This window comes from Eublepharis macularius, chromosome 5, assembly GCF_028583425.1.
Source record: "Eublepharis macularius isolate TG4126 chromosome 5, MPM_Emac_v1.0, whole genome shotgun sequence".
Classification (NCBI taxonomy): Eukaryota; Metazoa; Chordata; class Lepidosauria; order Squamata; family Eublepharidae; genus Eublepharis; species Eublepharis macularius.
Genome location: NC_072794.1, coordinates 77,926,954 through 77,947,857, shown reverse-complemented (window position 1 = coordinate 77,947,857; position 20,904 = coordinate 77,926,954). Strand labels below are relative to the sequence as shown.

The 20,904-nt window shown below is 40.9% G+C and overlaps 1 protein-coding gene across 4 annotated transcripts in view; it reads right to left on the bottom strand.

The window, feature by feature from the left end:
* Positions 1 to 20,904, bottom strand: part of DOCK7 (dedicator of cytokinesis 7) — a 186,206-nt gene that overhangs the window by 165,063 nt on the left and 239 nt on the right. For all 4 annotated transcript variants that reach the window (XM_054981568.1, XM_054981564.1, XM_054981566.1 and 1 more), the window contains exon 2: positions 4,121 to 4,226. In XM_054981568.1, the coding sequence (XP_054837543.1) occupies positions 4,121 to 4,226 (106 nt within the window). The remainder of the gene's footprint in view (positions 1 to 4,120; positions 4,227 to 20,904) is intronic.

Sequence of the window (20,904 nt, the reverse complement as noted above, 5' to 3'; positions counted from 1 at the left end):
TTGTCAGATAGGGGGACTGGAAAAAGGAAGGAGTCCCTTATAATCCAGGCAGAGAGTGGGAAGGGTATTGTAAATTAGAGTGTCAGGATGTTAGCTATAATACATGTTGTAGTTAGCTTGATGGAGCATGGGTGCGAAGTGCAGAAAATCAGCATAAGTGAGAATGTGAGAAAAATATGGTCTGGTTCAACCGTAGGGAATCCAGTGTTTCAAATTTGCTTTGCCTTTCAAAATTCCAACACAGTCTATATTCGCTAACTCATTCACAAATAAGGTTGTCAACTTTTTGTCCAACCACTACACTACACTTTCAATAACAGTTCAATAGGCAAACATTAGCAGATGATAATATTTTTCTTCATACTGGAAAAGTTTGACTGCTGATTTCAGTTTATCAAGGCAATATTGAAAGCACAAAAACAGGATAGACCATTTTTTAAAAATCAGCTGGCAACCTTATCTGCACAGATAGGTTTACAAAGCACTGTATGAACACACTTTTTGATGGGTAATTTAGTCTTGTTTGACACATAACAGCAAACAGAAATCCATGTGTGCTTAACTGGGGCACACCACCAAATTATGGCAGATGAAGCAAAAGCTATTTATTAATACTATGATTTTAAAACCTCTGTTATACTAGGCTTATGCTATAGCAACAATGCCATGTAGTTCAGTAAAGTAGAAAAATCTCTCATCTTTTTTAGAGGAAGGTCTAAATGCAGGTTTGTCTAACTGATAGAAAAGAAGAGTAGACTTATATGAATTCATTTAGTATTGCTTCATTGCTTCATTTTTTTTCAATGGGTCAATCTCAAAGCAGATTCAAACAACAGGCATATATGTAGTACAGTTTCCCTGAGACTGTATCAGCTCTTAAAAGTATGTGCAAGACTGCACAAGTTTACCATGGCAACATATTTCAAAAACGTAATCCTCCACACGAGTATATCTGATAATCTAGTAACTTTCTTGTGCAGTGGTTGAATTAAACAGCAAACTGAAAAGAAGAGGGGCAAATTTAGATTGATACAAACAGCAAACTTTATTATGCAATCAGTCTTCTTTCTGACTATCGCCTCTTATAATTCTATTGTTTTTTAATTCCTATTTAAACTAAGGTCTTAAGTCTTAGTTAACTCATGACTGATAAACAAGATTTGCATCCTCAATGCAAAAATGCCCAACAGCTACAATTAGCTTACAGTGCTGGGCCATGATGCCTCCTCTATTCAATTGGTCTTTTCTCTCTCAGTGTAGGTGGTAAAACTGCATATGTAGGATACCTTTTCCTAAGACAATGCCACAAGATGGCAGGATGAAATTTTACCACTCTTCTTGATAAATCTTGCTCTAATTCTAGTGCCCCACTGGGCAATGGCAAACGTTCAAAGAAATGTCTCAGAAATGAAAAAAAGAGTAAGAGTCATTGACCTTTTCATACTTAAACAAGATTTACCAAATGCGCTAGCTTTTATTTAATTTCCATCTGACTTTTACATTACTTGTCAGGTGATTTGCAGTCTATCTCATCATTGCATAGTCAGATCATTCGTTCAGCTTACTGCCTTCTCACAGACTGCATGAACCAAACATGAATATACAATACTGTTCCCATTCATTAAAACATTCAGTATGGACTGGAAACTGCTGCAACTTGCCACCCTTAAACTGCAGCAGTCCCATTGAGTTCAATGGGAATACTTTTAAGTAGGAGTATTCAAGATGTGAACTACAATTTCTAACAGTTTGGGATGAGTTCACCTCACTGTTTTCAATATTCTTATATCTGAGATTTAGACAAAGCCCAATGTCTCTTGCTGAGAGGTACAGTTTTCATCTTCTGTAAATTTCTGAGCAAGTGTAAATAACTGTAAGTATGCCTAAGCATACCAAGGCAGCAAATTGACTATCACTATACCATCATTCCAGGAACAGACTCTGCTATCTAGAATATACTTTCTTCGTGTATGCTAATACTTCTGAAATAATTATTTCTAAGGGTTCATCTCCAATTGCTGGAAGCCTTGGATCCCAGCTGCTGGGGGAAAGAAGGCTTACAAATGTTTTAAATAAAACTTGTAGGCAGTCTCATCTCATCCAATGTACTATACAGAGGAGCCTGAAGAATTAATTGCCTCTTTTTAACTTTAGGATTTAGAAAAAACAAAATTTCCTAAAATCAGAAGTTGTTTCCAACGTTTTAAAAGCCACCACTATTCTTATAGACAGTGGAGAATGGTATCATGCATAGAGATGGGCACGAACTGCATTATGAACTTCAAAAACCCACAAAATTGGCGATCGCGCAATCGCGATCCGGAGGTTTGTGATTGTCCGCGGCCAACGAACCAGCGCTCAGGAGAGGCCTGGATCGGTGCGTTCGGCCGCAGTTTGGGAAGCCAGACAGGCGCCAGCAATTAATTCCTCTGGCAACGGAGCCAGAGGAATGCCTGAACTCTGTCTGTGCTCCTTCTGTTGCCCTGGAAACCCAAATGGAAGCCCAGCTTACTTTGATCGGCAGGTCTTCCTTCCAACCACGGAGCTGCAAAGTGGTTGGGAGAAGACACCCAGGGGAGGGAGGGGGAAGGAGGTGTTCTGTAGCCATGGGCACTCCAATCTCATCCCTGAAAACCCTGATAGGCAGCTCTGATGGCCAAACACAGACCTCCTGCGTTGTTCAATGGGACCTGTGCTTATAAATAGCCGTGGGCTTCCAGGCTGGGTTTCACTTTCAGCGAGCAGTGGAGTGGGACAGAGCTCTTGCTTGCCACTTGCTAGCCTTTGGGGAGAGAGACTGAGAGTATAATTGAGCTTGGATTTTTGTGGGAATTTCCTGGGGGCCTTGGATTGGAGAGGGTATAACTCCAAGATCCCTTTTGCAATCTTGTCCAAACTTGGGTGATGGCTGTAGGAGAGCCTGCAAAAGACTCCCCGGGAATATGGGCTCCCTAAGTGCCACAGGGGCCATTCCGCACCCACGAACTGCGAACCGCGAACCGGTTCAGCAACAGAAAATGTTTGTCGCGGTTCACAACTTCGGGATCGTTGTCGGCACTGAACCACGAACCGCTGGTTTGTTAATTTTTTTGGGTTCATGCCCATGTCTAATCATGCATACACAATGCTTTCTAAGTTCATCATCCTACAGAGCTGTAACTGCTGATTCAGTGACTTTGGCGGACCCCAACTCATATAGCCAACTAAATTTCACTGAACATATTTAAGCCCCCAAATGACTCACCTTCTGTGCATTCACAAGCAAGATCTCCTTTTCGAAGTGAGCCTCACAAAAAAAAGCACTTTATATCTTCAGTAAAGTACAGTTTTTCTGCACATGCACACCAAAAAAATTAGTAAAAAATTGAAGGGGGGAGCACCATCTTTATCATATATCTAGTTGACAGGGTACCGACTCCATTTACTCTACTTTTTTCAGGCACATTACAAATTCAAAATCTGCACAGGTATGCACACAACCCAATCCCCTTTGCATTATTAAAACCACATGCAGGCCAATTAATTTCCTAAGCATAAACACTGTTTATAAGGGCTGGTTCTCATTTCAAATTTTGGACTTGGGTACAGATACACCTCTTTACAATACTTGGTCAAGGGCCCAAATCCTATCCACTCTGCCTATTTCAATCATTTTAGAGGCAATCACCACCAAATTTTACATACAGATGTTCTTCACACAAAGAGATACTTATGTATTTTGTAATAGTGTATTAACCAACTGAGCATAAAATGGAAAAGTCCTTCATAGAATCCTAGCGTTAGAAGTGGCCTAACAGACCATCTAGTCCAACCCCCTGCCCAACGCAGGAACAGCCTAAGGCATCATCCTGGTTGCTCTCCTCTGTACCTGTTCCAATTTTGAAATGAGGCCTTCAGAACTGCACTCAATACTCTAGATGAGGGCTGATCAACATGGTATATACATATTCAATGAACTCCCTTTGAAGAAATGTATTCTTGGGATATTATAACATTCAGCAGCCGTATTTAGAACAACAACCTAGAATATATTTCAGCTAGCATACTTGTTCTTAAATACAGCTTAGAGAGACTGTGGTCTGAACCTACTGATTGCTTATATACATAAAAATTTACTTACAGTTGTGTGATGAGATACACTGCCTCCAATGTTAAGGTTCTTGAGAAGTTGTGGAGATCCACCATATTGTCCTGAAATCTGCTTCCTAACTTCAGCTGCCACAGTTCTGAAAAAAGAAAGTTCTTTTACTGAATAATTTGTTATGCTAGCTACAATTACTGAGACAATAAGAGAGATAAGTATGTTCTGTAATGGAGCTGCATCTATAATACATCAGCCCATAGATCTCTATATGGTAGATGGTCTACACATGGGTTGGATGTAAATGTGCAAACAAACAGGCAAATTTAACCCTATTATAGTTATTCTTTGTTAATGTTCTAGAGTTGGATTCAACTAGCTTTTCACTCAGCTTCCCCTAATCCTTACTACAATCCCCATTTCATATGGCTTTTGTACATGCAGGCCACATGATCCCTCAGTATAGGCTTTTTTGGCAGTCCTTCCTCCTTTTTCAAAAGTAAACCTGGATGGATGCATTTCATTTCTTTTAAATAACTGCACAGTGAATAATCAATGAACTCTTAGGATCCTGTGTCCATTCCCTAGCCCGCCTTTATCCTACCTCACAACATTCCTTTTTATTAAAAGACAGAAAAAACATAGTAAAAGAAAACAGGAGCGGCAAATTCTAGAAAAGAAAGAGAAAGGGACACAGAGTTGTAAGGGAGAACTCCATTTTCATTCATATCATGCCTGTACTGAAAGATCTGCACTGGTTACTCATCTGTTTCTGGGCACAATTCAAAGTGCTGGTCCTCACCTTTATGGCCCTAAATGGCTTGAGGAGAGGATACCTGAAGAACAGTGTCATCCCATATTTTCCAGCCCCTCAGTTAAGATCTGCCTCTCAAGCCCTGGTCTTCAAAGGTGAGGTAGGTAGTGAGTGGACAAGGTATTTTCTGTGGTGGCACCTCCCTCACTTTAGGAATACTCTCTCCCTTGAGGTTCACCGGGCACCTACTTTACTTTCTTTTAGGTGTCTGTCCAAAACGCAGGGTTTTAATTAGGTTTTTTTCCGTATCAGCTTTTTAATGATCTGAAATGCAATTCAATGTTAGCAGCATCACCAAAGTTTGTCATCACAGAGTCTGGATTAAAACTTCAGAAGCTTGTAATATCTAGCACCCCTTCTGAGAAAAGCTCTGCAATCCAAGCGTACTTTACCTGGCTGCTGTGGTAGCAGTAGAAGGGAGGTCCACCTAAGTGCCCCCCTCCACCCAAGTGCTTTGAACATGACTCCAACAACATCCAGGTGTTCAGAACCCTAGGAATTGCAGTTTTCCCAAAGTGCCTGATATCCACAGTACTGATATCAGCACACTAGATACTACACATCAGATGGTACATGAACATGACACAAAAGTATATACACACAAAATACGTTTGTAACTCAAATCAAAGACATGAATTCATGAATGTCAGTATACTGAAACATGACTGGAATCATACAGAATTAAATTCAATGGATATCTTGTCAGTGACTTCTTTGGGTTTTCTTGTTTTAAAACATTTCTGTCCTGCCTATCCCTAAAATGCTCAAAATGGCTAAGAAAAAAACAGATAATTACATAAACACTATCCAAACTAAATTAGTCAAATATGAAAAGTAAAAGTCCAAGCCACAAATCACACCAAACACCCATCAAAATTCTTCGAAAAAAAGGCATAACCAATTGCCTTCAATATTTAAAAAGCCCGTTGAAAAAGAAATGTAAGCCCACCTGATTCATATCACGAGGAAGGTTCACTACATGGATTCAGACAGGCTATTCCAGGGGACTAGCAATATACAAGAATAGATGCAATATCTAGTACAGACCAAGTGAAGGGACCAACAGCAGAGAATGCTAGACAGATATAACATGGCACAGAGGTTTACAGCAGAGAAAGTGCTCATCTATTATTCACATTTTATGGAGTCATAAAAGAAACAACATACTAAACACAGTAAAGCTTATGTTACAACAAAGTTGGTTAGACTTTAAGGTGCTACTGGACTCTTTACTATTTTGCTACTACTGACTAACACGGCTAACTCCTCTGGATACTAAACATATATTCTAGAATTTTAATTTAACAATTAGCATCCTTGGTTGAAAAGCAGGGACAATCTATGGGGAACTGGAATCTGCACAGCCTTTCTGTTATTATAATAAGCTGACTTAGTAACTGAAATGCAAAATAATTTAATGGGAGTTCGTGAGGAACGGAGGATAGTGTCCATTTGTGTGAATGTTATCACACATAACCCAAAAGTTATGGCAGCTCACTGCCTCCTAGAACTCTTATGAAAAGGGAACTCCTCTGAATGTAAGGTAAGTAACCTTAGGATACCTTACCTAAATTATGTGAGGTAACTTACCTTAGGACCAGGGCTGCATACACAAAAAGGTGTGAAAACACACCCCAGCACAGCAGCAGCAAGGGAAGAGCACACAAATACCCTATTTTCACAGTGTCCGTTGCTGCTGCCTGCTCCGTCCTGTCCCCCGCCCCCTGCCCATTCATGCCAGCATAAAAGTGCAGGTGCAACAGAGATTGTACCAGGATACTCTACAGTGCTAAACCCCTGGCAATACAGCACACTTTGGCAGGGAAACATGGTAAAGCCCTTTGAAAGGCTAAATAGAGGGAGTGAGAGCAGCCCACTTTGAAAATTTGTTCCACCTCCTCCCTATAACAGAAATAGCATCCACACAGATGCTACACCCCAGCCACACCAAAGATTCCCTTTGGTGATTCCTTTGGTGGAGCCCACCAAGTGTTTCTAGAAAGTGGGCAGGGCCAGGTAGGGATCCTGCCAAGCAGTGCTTCTGATTGGCTGAGCAGATTAAAATAACATTGTTTTGGTGGCAACTTCTACCACGGTGTTGGTTCCATTCTGTCTCACTCCTCTTTTCTAGTGTATTTTAAAAAATTACTTCTCTTGCCCCCTGCACCTAGGTTTCCTGGGTCCATGTGGCTTCACCTCCTGTGGTGGCCATTTTCTGGTTGCTCTCACCACCCTGTGTCAAAATTCCAAAGGTGCCCCCAGACTCAAAAAGGTTCAGGACCCCTGTTCTACCTATTATGACAGAAGAGACCACAGTGGAAACAGCTGCCACTGATGGACAGCATCATTGTACAAGGCAGCCAACTTTATTTTTGTGTGGGGTACGACAGACAGAGCAGCAAGGGGGAAAAAAAGCAGCTTTCTTCACTGCATCTCCACCTGTTGCACTACTGTCATACACTCTTAAGCCACACAAGAAACCTGTTAAGACAAAAAGGTAGCAATTCTACATAGGAACTGATGGATTTCCACTTGTCACTGCCTCTACAGGTTTTGCTGCAGACTTCACTTTTGACCTGCATTGCCTCTGTTCCTACTGGCGGTCTGTATTACCTATGAAGAAACAAGAAAGGCACAAGGACAGTCATGGGTAAGGGTCCTGAGTTGCAAAAGGAAGCATCTTTGTCTAGAAATTCATTAGGAGTTCATGAATAAACAAGCAAAAAAGACACCAGTTAGGTGTTCTTCCAGTCCTCATCTCTCAGCTCAGTGAGAGTGCTCGTGATGACACATTTGGTAGGAAATAACCCAGGAAATAATACAATATTAAACGACCACATGTAGTGAGTTCCACTCGATATCTCTCTCAAGTTGCTATGAGTCTTGCTACTCCAGCTGTCTGCAAAGGAAAAGGAGCCAGAAGTGTTCCATGTTGCCTTAACTGTTGTATATGGTATGAATGTAGTTACATCTGGGGATTCACAGACCACTTACACACCTATTTGGTATAGTGGATATTTATAGTGACATCCTAAGCAGAAGTACACCCTTCCAAGTCCAATGAAGTCTATGGACTTAGAAGGATATAACTCTACCTAGAATGGCAATGTTACTCCCCTCTGAAGGAATCACTGCTAGTACCTGTTCAGAGATAATTATCCTATATAATCATCACCACATATCAAGTGGTGGGAGAGACCTAGAAGACATTTAGTCATATGGAATTCCCCTCCCTTGCTTACATGTATGAAGTGCCTAATCTCTGTATCCCTGGTTGGAGAAGTTTATATGGGTGTTTGCATCTGATTCAAATATAGGATTTCTGTAAGGGTTCTAAGAAGATAGGGCAAATCCACACGCCCTTGGCGCGTCCCAGCGTTGCGCTAAATGTTCGCTAAACACATGGAAGTATAGCGTCTTTCTAGCGCGATTCAGAAATCATGCTAGAAAGACACTATACTTCCAGGTGTTTAGCAAACGTTTAGTGCAACACCGGGATGCTCCGAGGGCATGTGGATTCACCCATAGTTATCTGCAATATGCCCTTTCCTCTCAACTATGGCTTTCCCCAAAATGTTCCCTTTTATCAAAAAATACCTTTTCCTCATTGTAGATGGTAAAATCTTCAGACTCGGTGACAGATTGAGGTTTCTGAGTTCCTTGCTATTTAATATGCATTCTCAGGCTGGCTCTTATATACTGTTGGTGAGTCAGTATCCTAGCCTTTGTCACTGCTGAATGGGGTGGAGAGAGAGTTGGTGGGAGCAGCCATTTTGGACTCTCCATTTACTTCAATAGGAGGTTTTAAAGTTACACATCCTCCTTTGAAGATGCAATATTATGCTATACATGGAGGCAGGACTTACCTAAGAGAGCACAGGATTCCAGTTAAGGTCTGCTCCTCTCTCACCACATCTGTTATACCACTAATTTTTAGTCCTAGCAGTCCTTGTAGTTCTGTCAGAATCCTGGATACAACAGTGTAATTTTATGCTATGAAACTTCAGCAAAGCTGAATCCGTTGACTCCCTCAGCAAAAATAGATTTAACATCAACATTATTCTCATCCAGTGAGTATACATCAAGAACAAATGTCTTTTAAGTGTATCGGTACACCTGGAACTGATTTTAATAACTGCTTACAATCATTTTAATTCAAGGGTAGATGTTTTAGATAATTGGATGTTGTTACACCGCCCTGAGCCTGTCTGACAGGGAGGGCGGTCTAGAAATGTAAAATAACAACAACAACAACAACAACCTATTAATATTTTCTATCCCTACCTCTATGGGAAGTTCTGATAAGATCACCCATTCCATGAAAACAGGGAAGCATTTTGGCCTGTTCTTCAAGCTCAAAGGGGGCCTCAAATTAGACACTTACGAATTTTTTGGCATTTGAAAATTTTCACAACTTTTTTTTAAAGTGCAATATGTGCTGTCATTTTCATTTTCATTATAGTTTGGGACCTCAAGAGCTGAACATTACTTGGTCCTCTGTGAACCTGGAATGGGCCTGCATTCAATTCTGTCATTCAGGAATAATCAGATCAAAATGGAATCCAGCCAAAGAGAAATAAACAAGCACAACAGCAACATCCACCAGGCTACAAGACTCAAATATCAACCAAAAGCACCCTCTTGAAGCTTCATCTGTGACTCAAATCAGGGCAAAAATATATTTTCATTGGCTGCCCATCACTAATAAAGTATGTCTTCTTGATACCTGATGAACTATTTTACCTTTTGAAATCTCTTGTTACATTCCCAAATTATTTGGGATGTGACTTTAGAAACTAGCATATAAATTTCATATATACAAAGGGTGGCAAACTTTACTGATACATTGTGGTCATGTATTTAAAAATACCTCTCTTCTCTGGTTTAGTCCCAACTACTGAAAAAAGGTAGATCTGGTTCACTAATTGATATTAATTCTGAGAATGCCCTATTATTTTCCCCAGAGTTACTCAAATTAATATTTAATACTACAGACCAGAATTAAGTTCTTCATGGAACTCCCTAAAGGCAGAAGCTCAGGTATAAGGCAATCTTACATCAGCTGGGGAGGCAGTGTGTCTTAACAGCACTTTGAGACTATGGCTCTTCTTTCATGTGGTGCATACCAATTCATTTCTGGCAATTCACTGGCAACAGAAAGATGAAAAATCTGAGGCTTGTATAACAGTAGTTTCCAGGATAGAATCACAATCCACACGCTGACCAAAGGGTGAGAAATTAGATTTCAAAGATCATCAAGTAAAAGTATGGACAAAATATTCTACCAAAGCACGGCTCAATGAGATCATTATGCAGAAAGTTACTATTAACGCCAGTGGTTCAGTTAAGACTTAAGAGTACATGAGAAGTGTGGACAAAATTATTTAATTGCGAGGGGGTGTGTGTCTCATTTTGTCTTTCCCAAACTGTCAGCAGCTACAAAGGGAAGTGGGGAGCATTTGCACATTCAAAACTCTTGCTATAAATACACTCTTTCTGAATATTGGAACGTAGGTTTTTCCACAGTCACAAAGCAGCCAGTTGTATGCTCTATTTTTCCTGAAGCATTCTATTACATTACAGCCTGTGCCTTAAGAGCAGCTGATCCAATGCCTGAAATCATGAACTGCTGGGACACTTTCAAGAGTAATAAAGACACCTATGATGTCAAAAAGCCAGTTGCAGACCCAGCTGTAACAAAGTTCCTGGTCAATTGCTCTTAAAAACTCAGTTGGCAAGAGTATGAGAAAGCACATGGACAGGCCAAAAATGATAAAAATGACTATTAAAAGATGTTCACTTACATATAATTAGGTGAACTGACAGACCCTCAAGTAGTTTACAAAAGTTTATAATAAATAATTAAGGATTAAAATCTAAAGTTGTTCTGAAACTGTTTCAGAAAAATCTACAATTAAGTCAGAAAAACGTCCAATATTTCCTCTTTTATTAACACCTTTCTTGCATATTTCTTATACTTTTTTCATAATGTCTTTATATATGCTGGATTAAAGCTATGCCAATGCTGCAGTGTGTAGAAGACTTTCAAACCTAAGCCTTTTCCTGTTGATATCAAATGCGATGTTCTCAAGACGTTTCAAAGTCATTTGTTGGATTATTTTTTAAAAACACAGTCACACATCAGCATGATAGACCTAAATCTGAAGATATATGAAAAGATAATGTGATAGTTGTCTGTCTGGTGAGCCAGTTTGGTGTACTGATTAAGAGCAGCAGGACTCTAATCTAGAGAACTGGGTCTGATTCCCCACTCTTCCACTTGAAACCAGCTAGGCTGTAAGCAGTCAGCCCGGCCTCCACCATCTTTAATAGCCATTTTAACAAGGCTGCTTGTGATATTAAAAATCACCAGGCCTCTAGATTTAAAATGGCAGCTTGTATTGCAGCCAGAGGACTTCCAGCTACCAGTTGCTGAGTCCCGCCCGGGAGACCCAGGCATGAATGGAATGCTGCATAGGAATGCGGAGAGATTAACAGTGATTAGTTTTGCAGTTCCCCCAGCCCCTAAGGAATCCAGTGCAACAAAGATCTCTCAGAGTCATCCCCACTTAACATATTCCTTTCCCTCCTCCCGTGATGAGATCTCCTGTCCTTGATTGAGGAGCTAATCAAATGACATTCATAAGTATTTACAGTTCGTTCCTGGGAAGGTACATTCCCCAAATAAATTCATCAACTTAGCTCCAGTGGACCTCACTAACAAACTGCCCTTTTGTGCAGCGCTAGAACAAATTTTGCATTCTCTTTCACACGCTCCGGCAGCTACCAATCAAGTTAAACAAAACTTTTGTTAATTCCAGGAACTGACCATTGGAGTCTTTGTTCTAATGGTTACGTGGGCCATCTCACCTCAGGGCATGTTTTATTCTATAAGAGTAGTGCTTTGGCCCATTCAAATTGTGCACGTTTCCTGGCTGCTCCCTCAGGGTCACTTCCCTAAGCCTCTCTCTCTCCGTACACACTTATTGGATCCAGAGCACTGTTCCCTTGAGATTTGCCCTAAGCCTCTTGCTCTCCTGGCCAAGAACACTGGCATTTGAAGCTCTCCCTCCGTGGACTTCTCTGCTCTCCAGATAGGTAATTATTGCCTTGCAATCCCCTAAATCTATTCCACGTTCACCACTGCTTTTCCTAGGCCTCTTGTGTGTTTGCGTGCAATCTTGTGTGTATGCATTTGCCCCTCAAATAAAACAATTATCCTTTATTTAAGAACACCGGCTTCGTGTGTGTGTATCCTTGGGAAAGGACTCCGTAAATTATTGGTGAGAAAGATCCCATGGTTACTTGCCTCTCACACAGCTGTCTCCCTTGCTTGCTAATTCCCCCACTCTATTTACTTGCAAGGAGACCATTCCAGGTAACAAGGTGACTTTGGGTCAATCACAGCTCTTCCAGAGCTTTCTCAGCCCTACCCACCTCACAGGGTGATTGTTGCTGTGGAGGTAATAATAACATACTTTGTAAACCACTCTGAGTGGGTGTTAAGTTGTCCAGAAGGGCGGTATATAAATCAAATGTTATTGTTATTAGAAAGACATCCCATTAATGAGAGAAATGAGCACTTTCTGAGAGGAAAGTCAGGGTGTTAATAATTAAATAATCATTAAAAACAATAACAAATATCTCCAATCCTTGTCATATTCAGCTCATCTTGTGAAGAAAAACATTATTTAATTCTCAAATTATATTTTGCATATTGTCATCTGATAGCAGTTAAGCAATTCCATAAGATGCTTTATACATCTCTGTAGTAAAATATACGTAGATTTCTACTGGAAGTCAGTTTTAATGGCTTTTCAACTTATTCCAGTTTAAAGATCATTTTAACCACTATATACCAACACACTCACTAACACCTCTCTTATACCTGAGATTTATCAATGACATTTTCATTATCTGAACATATGGGAAAAGAAATTCCACCAGGACTTCAACAAAACATACACACACCTCAACTCACGGTCTGGTCTAGTCCACAAAGGAAGTCTATTTTCTAAATATAACTGTATGTCTACACAATGAACATATAAGCACAACCTTATACAAAAACTGACTGTTACACATGCATTTATGTGCTTGCAGCTATCACCCTGAGCACACCAATCAATCCATTGTCTACACTGAGCCAAGCTCTACATTACAATTGCATTTGCTCTAATTCATTGGATAGGTATTCACACTTCAGCATTTACAACAGGTATCCTCAGTCTTACAATCCCCAACCAATGCACTGAAGAAACTGAAGTACAAAACCAGACCATTACCCAGAAAAAGCCTACTACAAGGCAGGCCTAAAACAAATATTTGTTTGCTTATTAAAGTATTTACACAACTTTTCATATAGGTCAAAGTAGCTTACAAAATTCCCAAATTAAAACCAAGATAAAATCCCTCTCCATCACCTACAGCCCCCACCTCAAAACAGTCTAATGTATTTTATTTATTTATTCATTAAATACTTATATAAAGCCTTTAATCAAAGTGGCTTACAAATCATAATTTAAAATATCAGAATTTAAACCAACTAAATAAAACCCCAAATAGCCCCCCTCCAATCAAGAGATACTGCAGTTTATACCTCATTAAATGCCATAGCAAATAAATAGCTTTGCAGTGCCTCCTAAAAATGTCCAAAGATGGTGTCCCCTCACCTATTCCAGGAGTCCATTCCACAAAATGGGAGTTCCAATGGAGAAGGAATAGACTCTGGTTGACGCCAAACAGGTTACCTTATGTGGAGAAACCACCAATTGGTGTCAACCTGAGGACCATAGCTGGCACACAAGGTTATATGGGAGGAGACAGTCCTTTAAATATGTGGAGCCTAGGCCAAGAAGGGCTTTAAAAGTTATAACCAGCACTCTGAATTGGACTCAGACTGGCAACCAATGTAGCTGTTCCAAGATAGGCAAAGTATGTTCCCACCAACTGCCCCCCTGACACTCATCAGGCTGCTGCATTTTGAACCAGCTGAGTTTTCCAAGTTGTCTTCAAGGGCATCTCAACGTAGAGCATATTATGGAACTCCAACCGCAAGATTAAAAAAGGCATCAATCAGAATAGCCAGATCAACTGAGCCTAAGAAGAGTAAGAGTCTGTGAGCCGGATACAGATGATAGAAGGACTCTTGGCCACTGCCATGACCTGTTTTACAAACAGCAAGGTCAGGACCATGAGAACCCGTAAGTTCTTAACTCCATTCCATCTACTACAAGTGGATCCTATCCCTCTGAAATATCAGCCTTTCCAACCAGCCTCACCCGTGTCTTGTTTAGATTCCGCTTCAGCTTTGTTCTGCCTTTGCCACCTGAACACAGCATCAAAGCACTAGTATGCAGATGGGGGAGCTGGGGGCCTATGTGAGCATGGGAGAGGATACCAAGAAATGACCCTGTTTATCAATGATCTACAACTCCTATTGAATAACTGTATATTACTCACACAGTCCTTGGACAGCAAGTCTCTTCCTTGCTTTTAGACAGTTCCGACTCTAAAAAAGTTTCTTACAAACAATAATGAGCTTAATAGAGACATAAACCCAAGACTAGGCTTTGCAACAAACACAAATGCCAACTTTACCCCCACATATATTCAGGCTATACAATTGCAGAACCTAATAATATTAGCTGTACCATCTTGGGCTTATCTACTCGCTCATACTCCAATGTCTTCATGTGTCAACAATTTTCTAGTCTTTGCAACAGAGCACACACGTCAGTCTCTACACCAAAGAACAGACACAAATTGCATATTTTAAAAAATGGGAGAATGTTTTAGTCTTCCACGAGGTTCTGCTGATGATATAAAACTTACAGTCCTTCTGAAAATGAACTTTAAAGGAAGAATCCAGTGTGAAAATGCTGGACTGAAATTCATTAAGAGGTTCCATAGTAGTCCATCATTAATCATGTGTTGCTCCCACCATGCTTACATGCAATCACCAAATCATGAGTACAGATTCTAACCACATACAAAATGTGCATGCATAGGCTTCATTCCCCTGATTAGGAATACTGCTTTTGCAAATGATGTCCAAGGAATTCTGCGGAACAGTTTAACTGACTGGCCATAGCAACAACCCAAACTGTGAGGAGAACCCAAGAATATCAGTGGCTTGATTGGGGCCTATGTATTAAAATTTAGTTCTGACATATTAACATTATAAGAAAGGCAAACGTGTCATTTGGACTCCAACTGTGAGGTGATTCTATTACCAGAAAAGAGATTAGAAAAATAGCACAGCTTAACCAGTCATATACCAACACAACATACTTATTCGTTTCTTTATTTACGGTCATTTGACCAATCATGTAATACCACTGCACTAAAAAGAAAATTCAAAGCATAGAATAGAACAAATAAAATAATTTGGAGTTAAGATCTAGTTACAGTACAATATGATTTCTGAGACCTAAATATCACACAATATACTTAAATTCACACTTAAAGTAGCAACGCAACATACTTAAAGTCACTCAGCTTGATATCTATAAAAAAATCAGTCAAATACCAAGATTTTCTACTTTTCCTTTGCAGATCTGTGTAGCTGAGCAACAGAGTATGTGTGTCTAGCTTGCCATCTGGTTATCAAAACTCACTGTACCACTGATTCTAATGAGACATAAGTGCACAATAACACTGCAGAGTGCAACCAGTAACCAGTATTTACCGTTTAAAGATTATACTGAAGACCAGTTTCATCTCCATTATGTATTTTATTTATAGTCCACCTTTCTCACTGAGATGCAAGGTGGATTACATAGTGTGTTAGTACAGTCAATTTCAAAGGAAATGGTAGGAGTAGCTCTGACACTTTATAATCATAAGGAAGGCCAAAGGAGACACAAGATTCTTATTTTAGTATCTGCACCAGTGCTGCTAGGGAGCTTGTCTACATTACTTTCCATTCTATCCCTTCTTTCACTTTAAGGCCATCTATGTCATAATGATGACTCACGGTAGAGATCATATTATGCAGGAGAAGGATCTGTAAAATTATTAGCAGTAACAAAACTATCATCAACTTTTTTTCAAGAAAATAGTTGTACTATTATCAGCGTAGAGCATTTCACTGCAGAAACTGGATTAGATTAACAGAGGCAGTCTGCTGGGAAGACCTGCTGCAATAACCCAACAAAAATGGAGCTCCGAAGGGAAAGCTCCCATTGCATTGTGCCCTACACACTTTTCTCATTCTATAATTTTGATTGGTTGTCTAGAAGAAAAATGAGAGAGCACTGTGCGATACCACAATTGTTTGCTCTGGATTAATCTGAATTTTTTTATTCTTTTCTGCTAACATACTGAAAGTCCAACAACATCAACTGGAATTACCACTCCAAACACATATGGAATCTACATTCTTAAAGATCCCCCTAAAACATTAAACTTTTCTTTCCCCACATAAATAACATACATCTATTTGCGTATAAGTCTGTATGGCATCATTTAAAGATAACAAAAGGATTTTAGAAGATATCCTACTTTTATGTTGTCTTGTCATTATGCTGACTCAATTGTACTCCTTGAACTGTGACATCAGGAAAGATGGCTATTAGGGAATTTCTATGACCCCTATTCTAAAAGACCTATGTATGAGCATTTATTGGAGTTGACCATTCGCACAGAAGGCAAGAGTTGTTCCTATGTAAGCAGATTCCTTCTGAGACTGTGGTTAGAGAGCCCTATCGCAAGGACAGTATCACTCTTGTTTTGACTTTGTACTCAAGAATTTACCTTAGATAAGGAGTCTCTCAGGAAGACACCCAAGATTCCTGTGTGGCACCAGACATGTAACATGTTTATATTACAGAAAGAGTTTACTGTCTTGTCAATCAGACTTGTTTTGTGTCATGTCTCCTGAAGAATGTGATTCTGAAGAATTGTTTATATCTAGTTCTGTATAACAATTTTATCTCTTTTCTGTAAACAATTAACTTTGGAAAGTATATAAGATTCTCTGCTATGGCTGATCTTTATGCATGTGTCGGAACATGGCACTGCATCTGGGTTTTATTGTAAATAAAGCTCATTAATTCTTTATGGATCACTTTTGGTGTCTTCGTTAATTGTGGGTGATGGCTGTGGGGAAATGTAATCTGAATGCAGAGTACCTTTAAAGAACTTTTTCCTTAACAATGGCAACATTGAAATCCCAAGCAAAGTTAAACTCTTCAAAGTCCACTGAAGCTTAAAAGGATCTAACTGCTTAAGGTTGCATTGCAAGTTAAGAACCTGTCAGTTTTCTCCATTAAGAACAAATTTCTTTTTAGGGCTGTTTATTATATGGTTCTACTTTAAATAAATGTGAGAACACACTTTGGGGCTAATTTTATCTTTACAGATATCTATATAGAGCTAGCATTATGATGATATGCTTATGGACTCCAGACTTCCACTCAGCTCAAGCAACACACATTTAGGTAACAGAACAGTATGAAAAACCACGCTGAAATGCTTTAGTCAAACACCAGTATATAAGTTAAGAATACATGGAACAGCTCAAAAGTTTCTGAGGAGGCACAGGAAAAGAAGTGAGCTTCAAGTCATACAAAATCTGGCAGTCTCTCTTCTGACTCACACATAAATAACAAAACGGAGGTGCTACTGGTGGGAGAAAGGTTTGACCCAGGAATTGAAATATCTCCTGTTCCGGATAGGGCTGCACTCCCCCAAAGGAGCAGGTTCAAAGCCTGGGTCTTTGCTAGATCCAAGCCCCCTGCTGGATAAACAAGTGGCAGAGGTGATCAAGGGTTAGGGTTGCCAGGTCCTTCTACTCTCCCAGCGGGCGACTGGGACACTGGCTCCTCCTCCCTCAGTGCTGGTGCTGCTGTGACTGCACGCGCATGAGCACTCCCAGTGTGCATGATGACGTCACTGCCAGGAGTGACGTCATCACGCAGGGTCAAAGGTGCCTGCGTGACAACGTCACGTGTGCCGGGGAACACAAAGAGAGCGGGCAGCTCTCTCTTGCGTGCCACTGCCACTGCACCCCTTGTCCCTGCTGCCGTGGGCAGCACAGGGGCAGCGGCGGCCGCAGCAAGAGAGAGGGCTGTGGTGGCCACGGCCTGCTCTCTATCTCGCCGCGGCTGCGGGCGCCCCTGTGCAGCTGGCGCCGGCAAGGAACGCAGTGGTGGCGGCAAGAAAGAGAGAGAGCAGGCCGTGGCCACTGCAGCTCACTCTCTTGCCGCGGCCACTGCCGTGCCCCTTGTTCCCGCCAGCGCCAGCTGCACAGGGGCGGCCGCGGCAAGAGAGCTGGCCGCAGCCGCAGCAGTGAGAGCGGTGTGCTCTTGCAACCGCCGCCTGCTTTCTCTCTGCTGCCACCTCCACCCGCTTCTGCGGCACGGGAGCACACCCCGCACTCAGGGGCACGCTGCACCACCCGGGGGGGATCAGGTAAGTGGGCGCAGAGGGGAGGGTGGGATCAGGGATCTCCTGCCCCGAGCAGGGGGATGGTAACCCTACCAAGGGTGCCTTTCACTAGTTTCAGCTCATGGGCAGGAAAGACCTTGCCATCATGGTGGCCCTGGTAATATCCAGATTAGATTACTGAATTGTGTTCTGTTAAGACTACCCTTGAAGACTATTTGGAAGCTACAGATGGTACAGAATGCTGTGACCAGAATGCTGAATGAAGTAGGTCATAGGGACATCACTCCTTTCTTGGTCCACCTACACTGGCTCCCAATTTGCTTCCAGGCCCAATTCAAGGTGCTAGTATTGACTTGGCATTCAAGGTGCTAGTATTGACTCATGACAAACAAACCTTAAGGGCCACCTACTCCCATATGAACATACCCAACCACTACGGTCATCTTCATTGGCCCTACTTCAGATGCCCCTACCATCTGAGCCTATATGGGTAGCAACCCAAGAAAGGACCTTTTCCGTCATGGCACCAAACCTTTGGAATGCCTTCCACAGAGAGATTTGTCTCTCTCCTTCTAACATTCTCTTCTGCCAGCAGGTGAAGACTTATGTTTTGTTTGGATGAAGGAACTTGCCAAATTCACTGCAATTAACTCTTATTAGCCATCCTCTCTGTTTATGTGTTTATATGTTTTATTTAATTCTTTTAAATAATTTTTATGTATTTATTTTTTTAAACATGGCTTTAAAGTCTTGAATTTCTTTTAATGTTTACCACCTTGGGGACTCTGTATTCGATGGAAAGGAAAGAGGAAAATGAAATTTTGTAATGTATTATTATAAATACTGTCTTATACAAAATTATTCATCATGGTGAGACTGCTTTCCTCTTGAACTAACCCTGTAATTTATGAAACTGACCTTCCTTAAGTACAATCTAGATATCACACAGACATACTCATACAGCGTGATATAGGGTTAAAGTGTTGAACTAGGATCTGGGAGACTCAGGTATGAATTCCCATTCTGCCAGGGAAGCTTGGGCCAGTCACACACTACCCTACCTCACAGAGTTGCTAATGAAGTTAAAATGGAGAACAGTGATTTATGTTGCTCTGGGTTCCCATTGGGGTGAAACGTGAGGCAGAAATTAAATAAATAAGTTAATGAATATATGAAGAGAAAAATACACTTTAACCATCTCCCAGAGAGGCAGGGAAAAATACAAAACCTTGGCACAACTAGCAAAGTGGAAATCACAGCTGCAAATCTCCAAATATTTAAATTTTTACATCATATTAGGAGGCAGTGAACACAAAGTTTGGAGAAAATGTTGCAAAATGTTACATTTAAAATAGGATTTTATCAAAATTTCTATGGAAAAGCAGTCACTACCCCTAAATAAAAGTTAGTAGGATTATCTAATTTTTCAGAAAATGGGAGTATTTTCTTCTCAAATCACAAACATTAAAAGGAAAGAAAGAGTATCAATGCTAGCAGTCTGGACTCTTATCCTAGTAGCCTGATCTCTTCCTCCATCTCATACACTAACACAAGGCATTCCACCCAATTGCTAAAACAAGAACTTAGGGGGAGTGACAGAGCAATTCTCCCGTTCATAAGAAAAAAAACTTGATAACTGGAATGAGCACATGAGACAGCACAGAATTTCAGAAGGTTCTGATAATCCCCCCCCCTGACATCAGGCCCACCCCATTCCATAGCCCAAGAAGAATATGTCAAGGTTTATAAAAGGAAGTGGATAAATTATACCTTTTGCACATAAACAAGAATGGAACTCGGAGAGTTCTTAGAGAACAGTGCACTCAGCCCTTCATCCCAAAGGCCAATGTAAAACATACACACAGAACACTATTAGACTCTCATACACTCAAAGTGTCACAACTATGAGGGGAACACAACATAATCAGCCTCTCAGAAAGAAAATATCACCAATGCATAGACTGTGCTGTTTAGAATCACACTCTTACAAACAAATCAGACATGGGAGGGGAGTAAAGGCACAATGCAAACTCCAATCCACTCATCCAGAGAACAATGCATTACAAAGAGGACCTGCATGTTAAGACCTGTACACAGTTCTTCAAATAAGAAGGCTTTTAAAAAGCACAATACAGGTCAACTGAGAGCCCATTAACAGGCACGTTATGCTGGTCGTGTTTTCAAAATGATCTGATACACGTGTAGGCAGCCTCATAAAATTCAAGGCAATAAGCCTAGACACCGCACCCTTCCAATCTAGAGTCCAACGTATCACAAAGACCCGCACAGTGAGACTTCACTCCCACACATTCTACCAGATATAGAAGCAAGACCACAATGCATCCCGCCCCCAGCTGGAAAACAAGGGATCCTATAGATACTGAAGGTGACTGCAGATCGGGGTCATGCAATACACAATGCCCCACACGGAAACAAATGCACAAGGCTTCCCTTCCCATCAAGCCAGCCGAACACTGACATGTGCACAGAGAGCCAGCGGTTGTATGTTCAGCTCAGCACCATGCGACAACCCCGAAATATACAATGCATGCGCGATCGCATATACATATCTGAGCGCAAGCCCCGCTCCTTCCCCCACCTCCAGAGCTCCAGTACA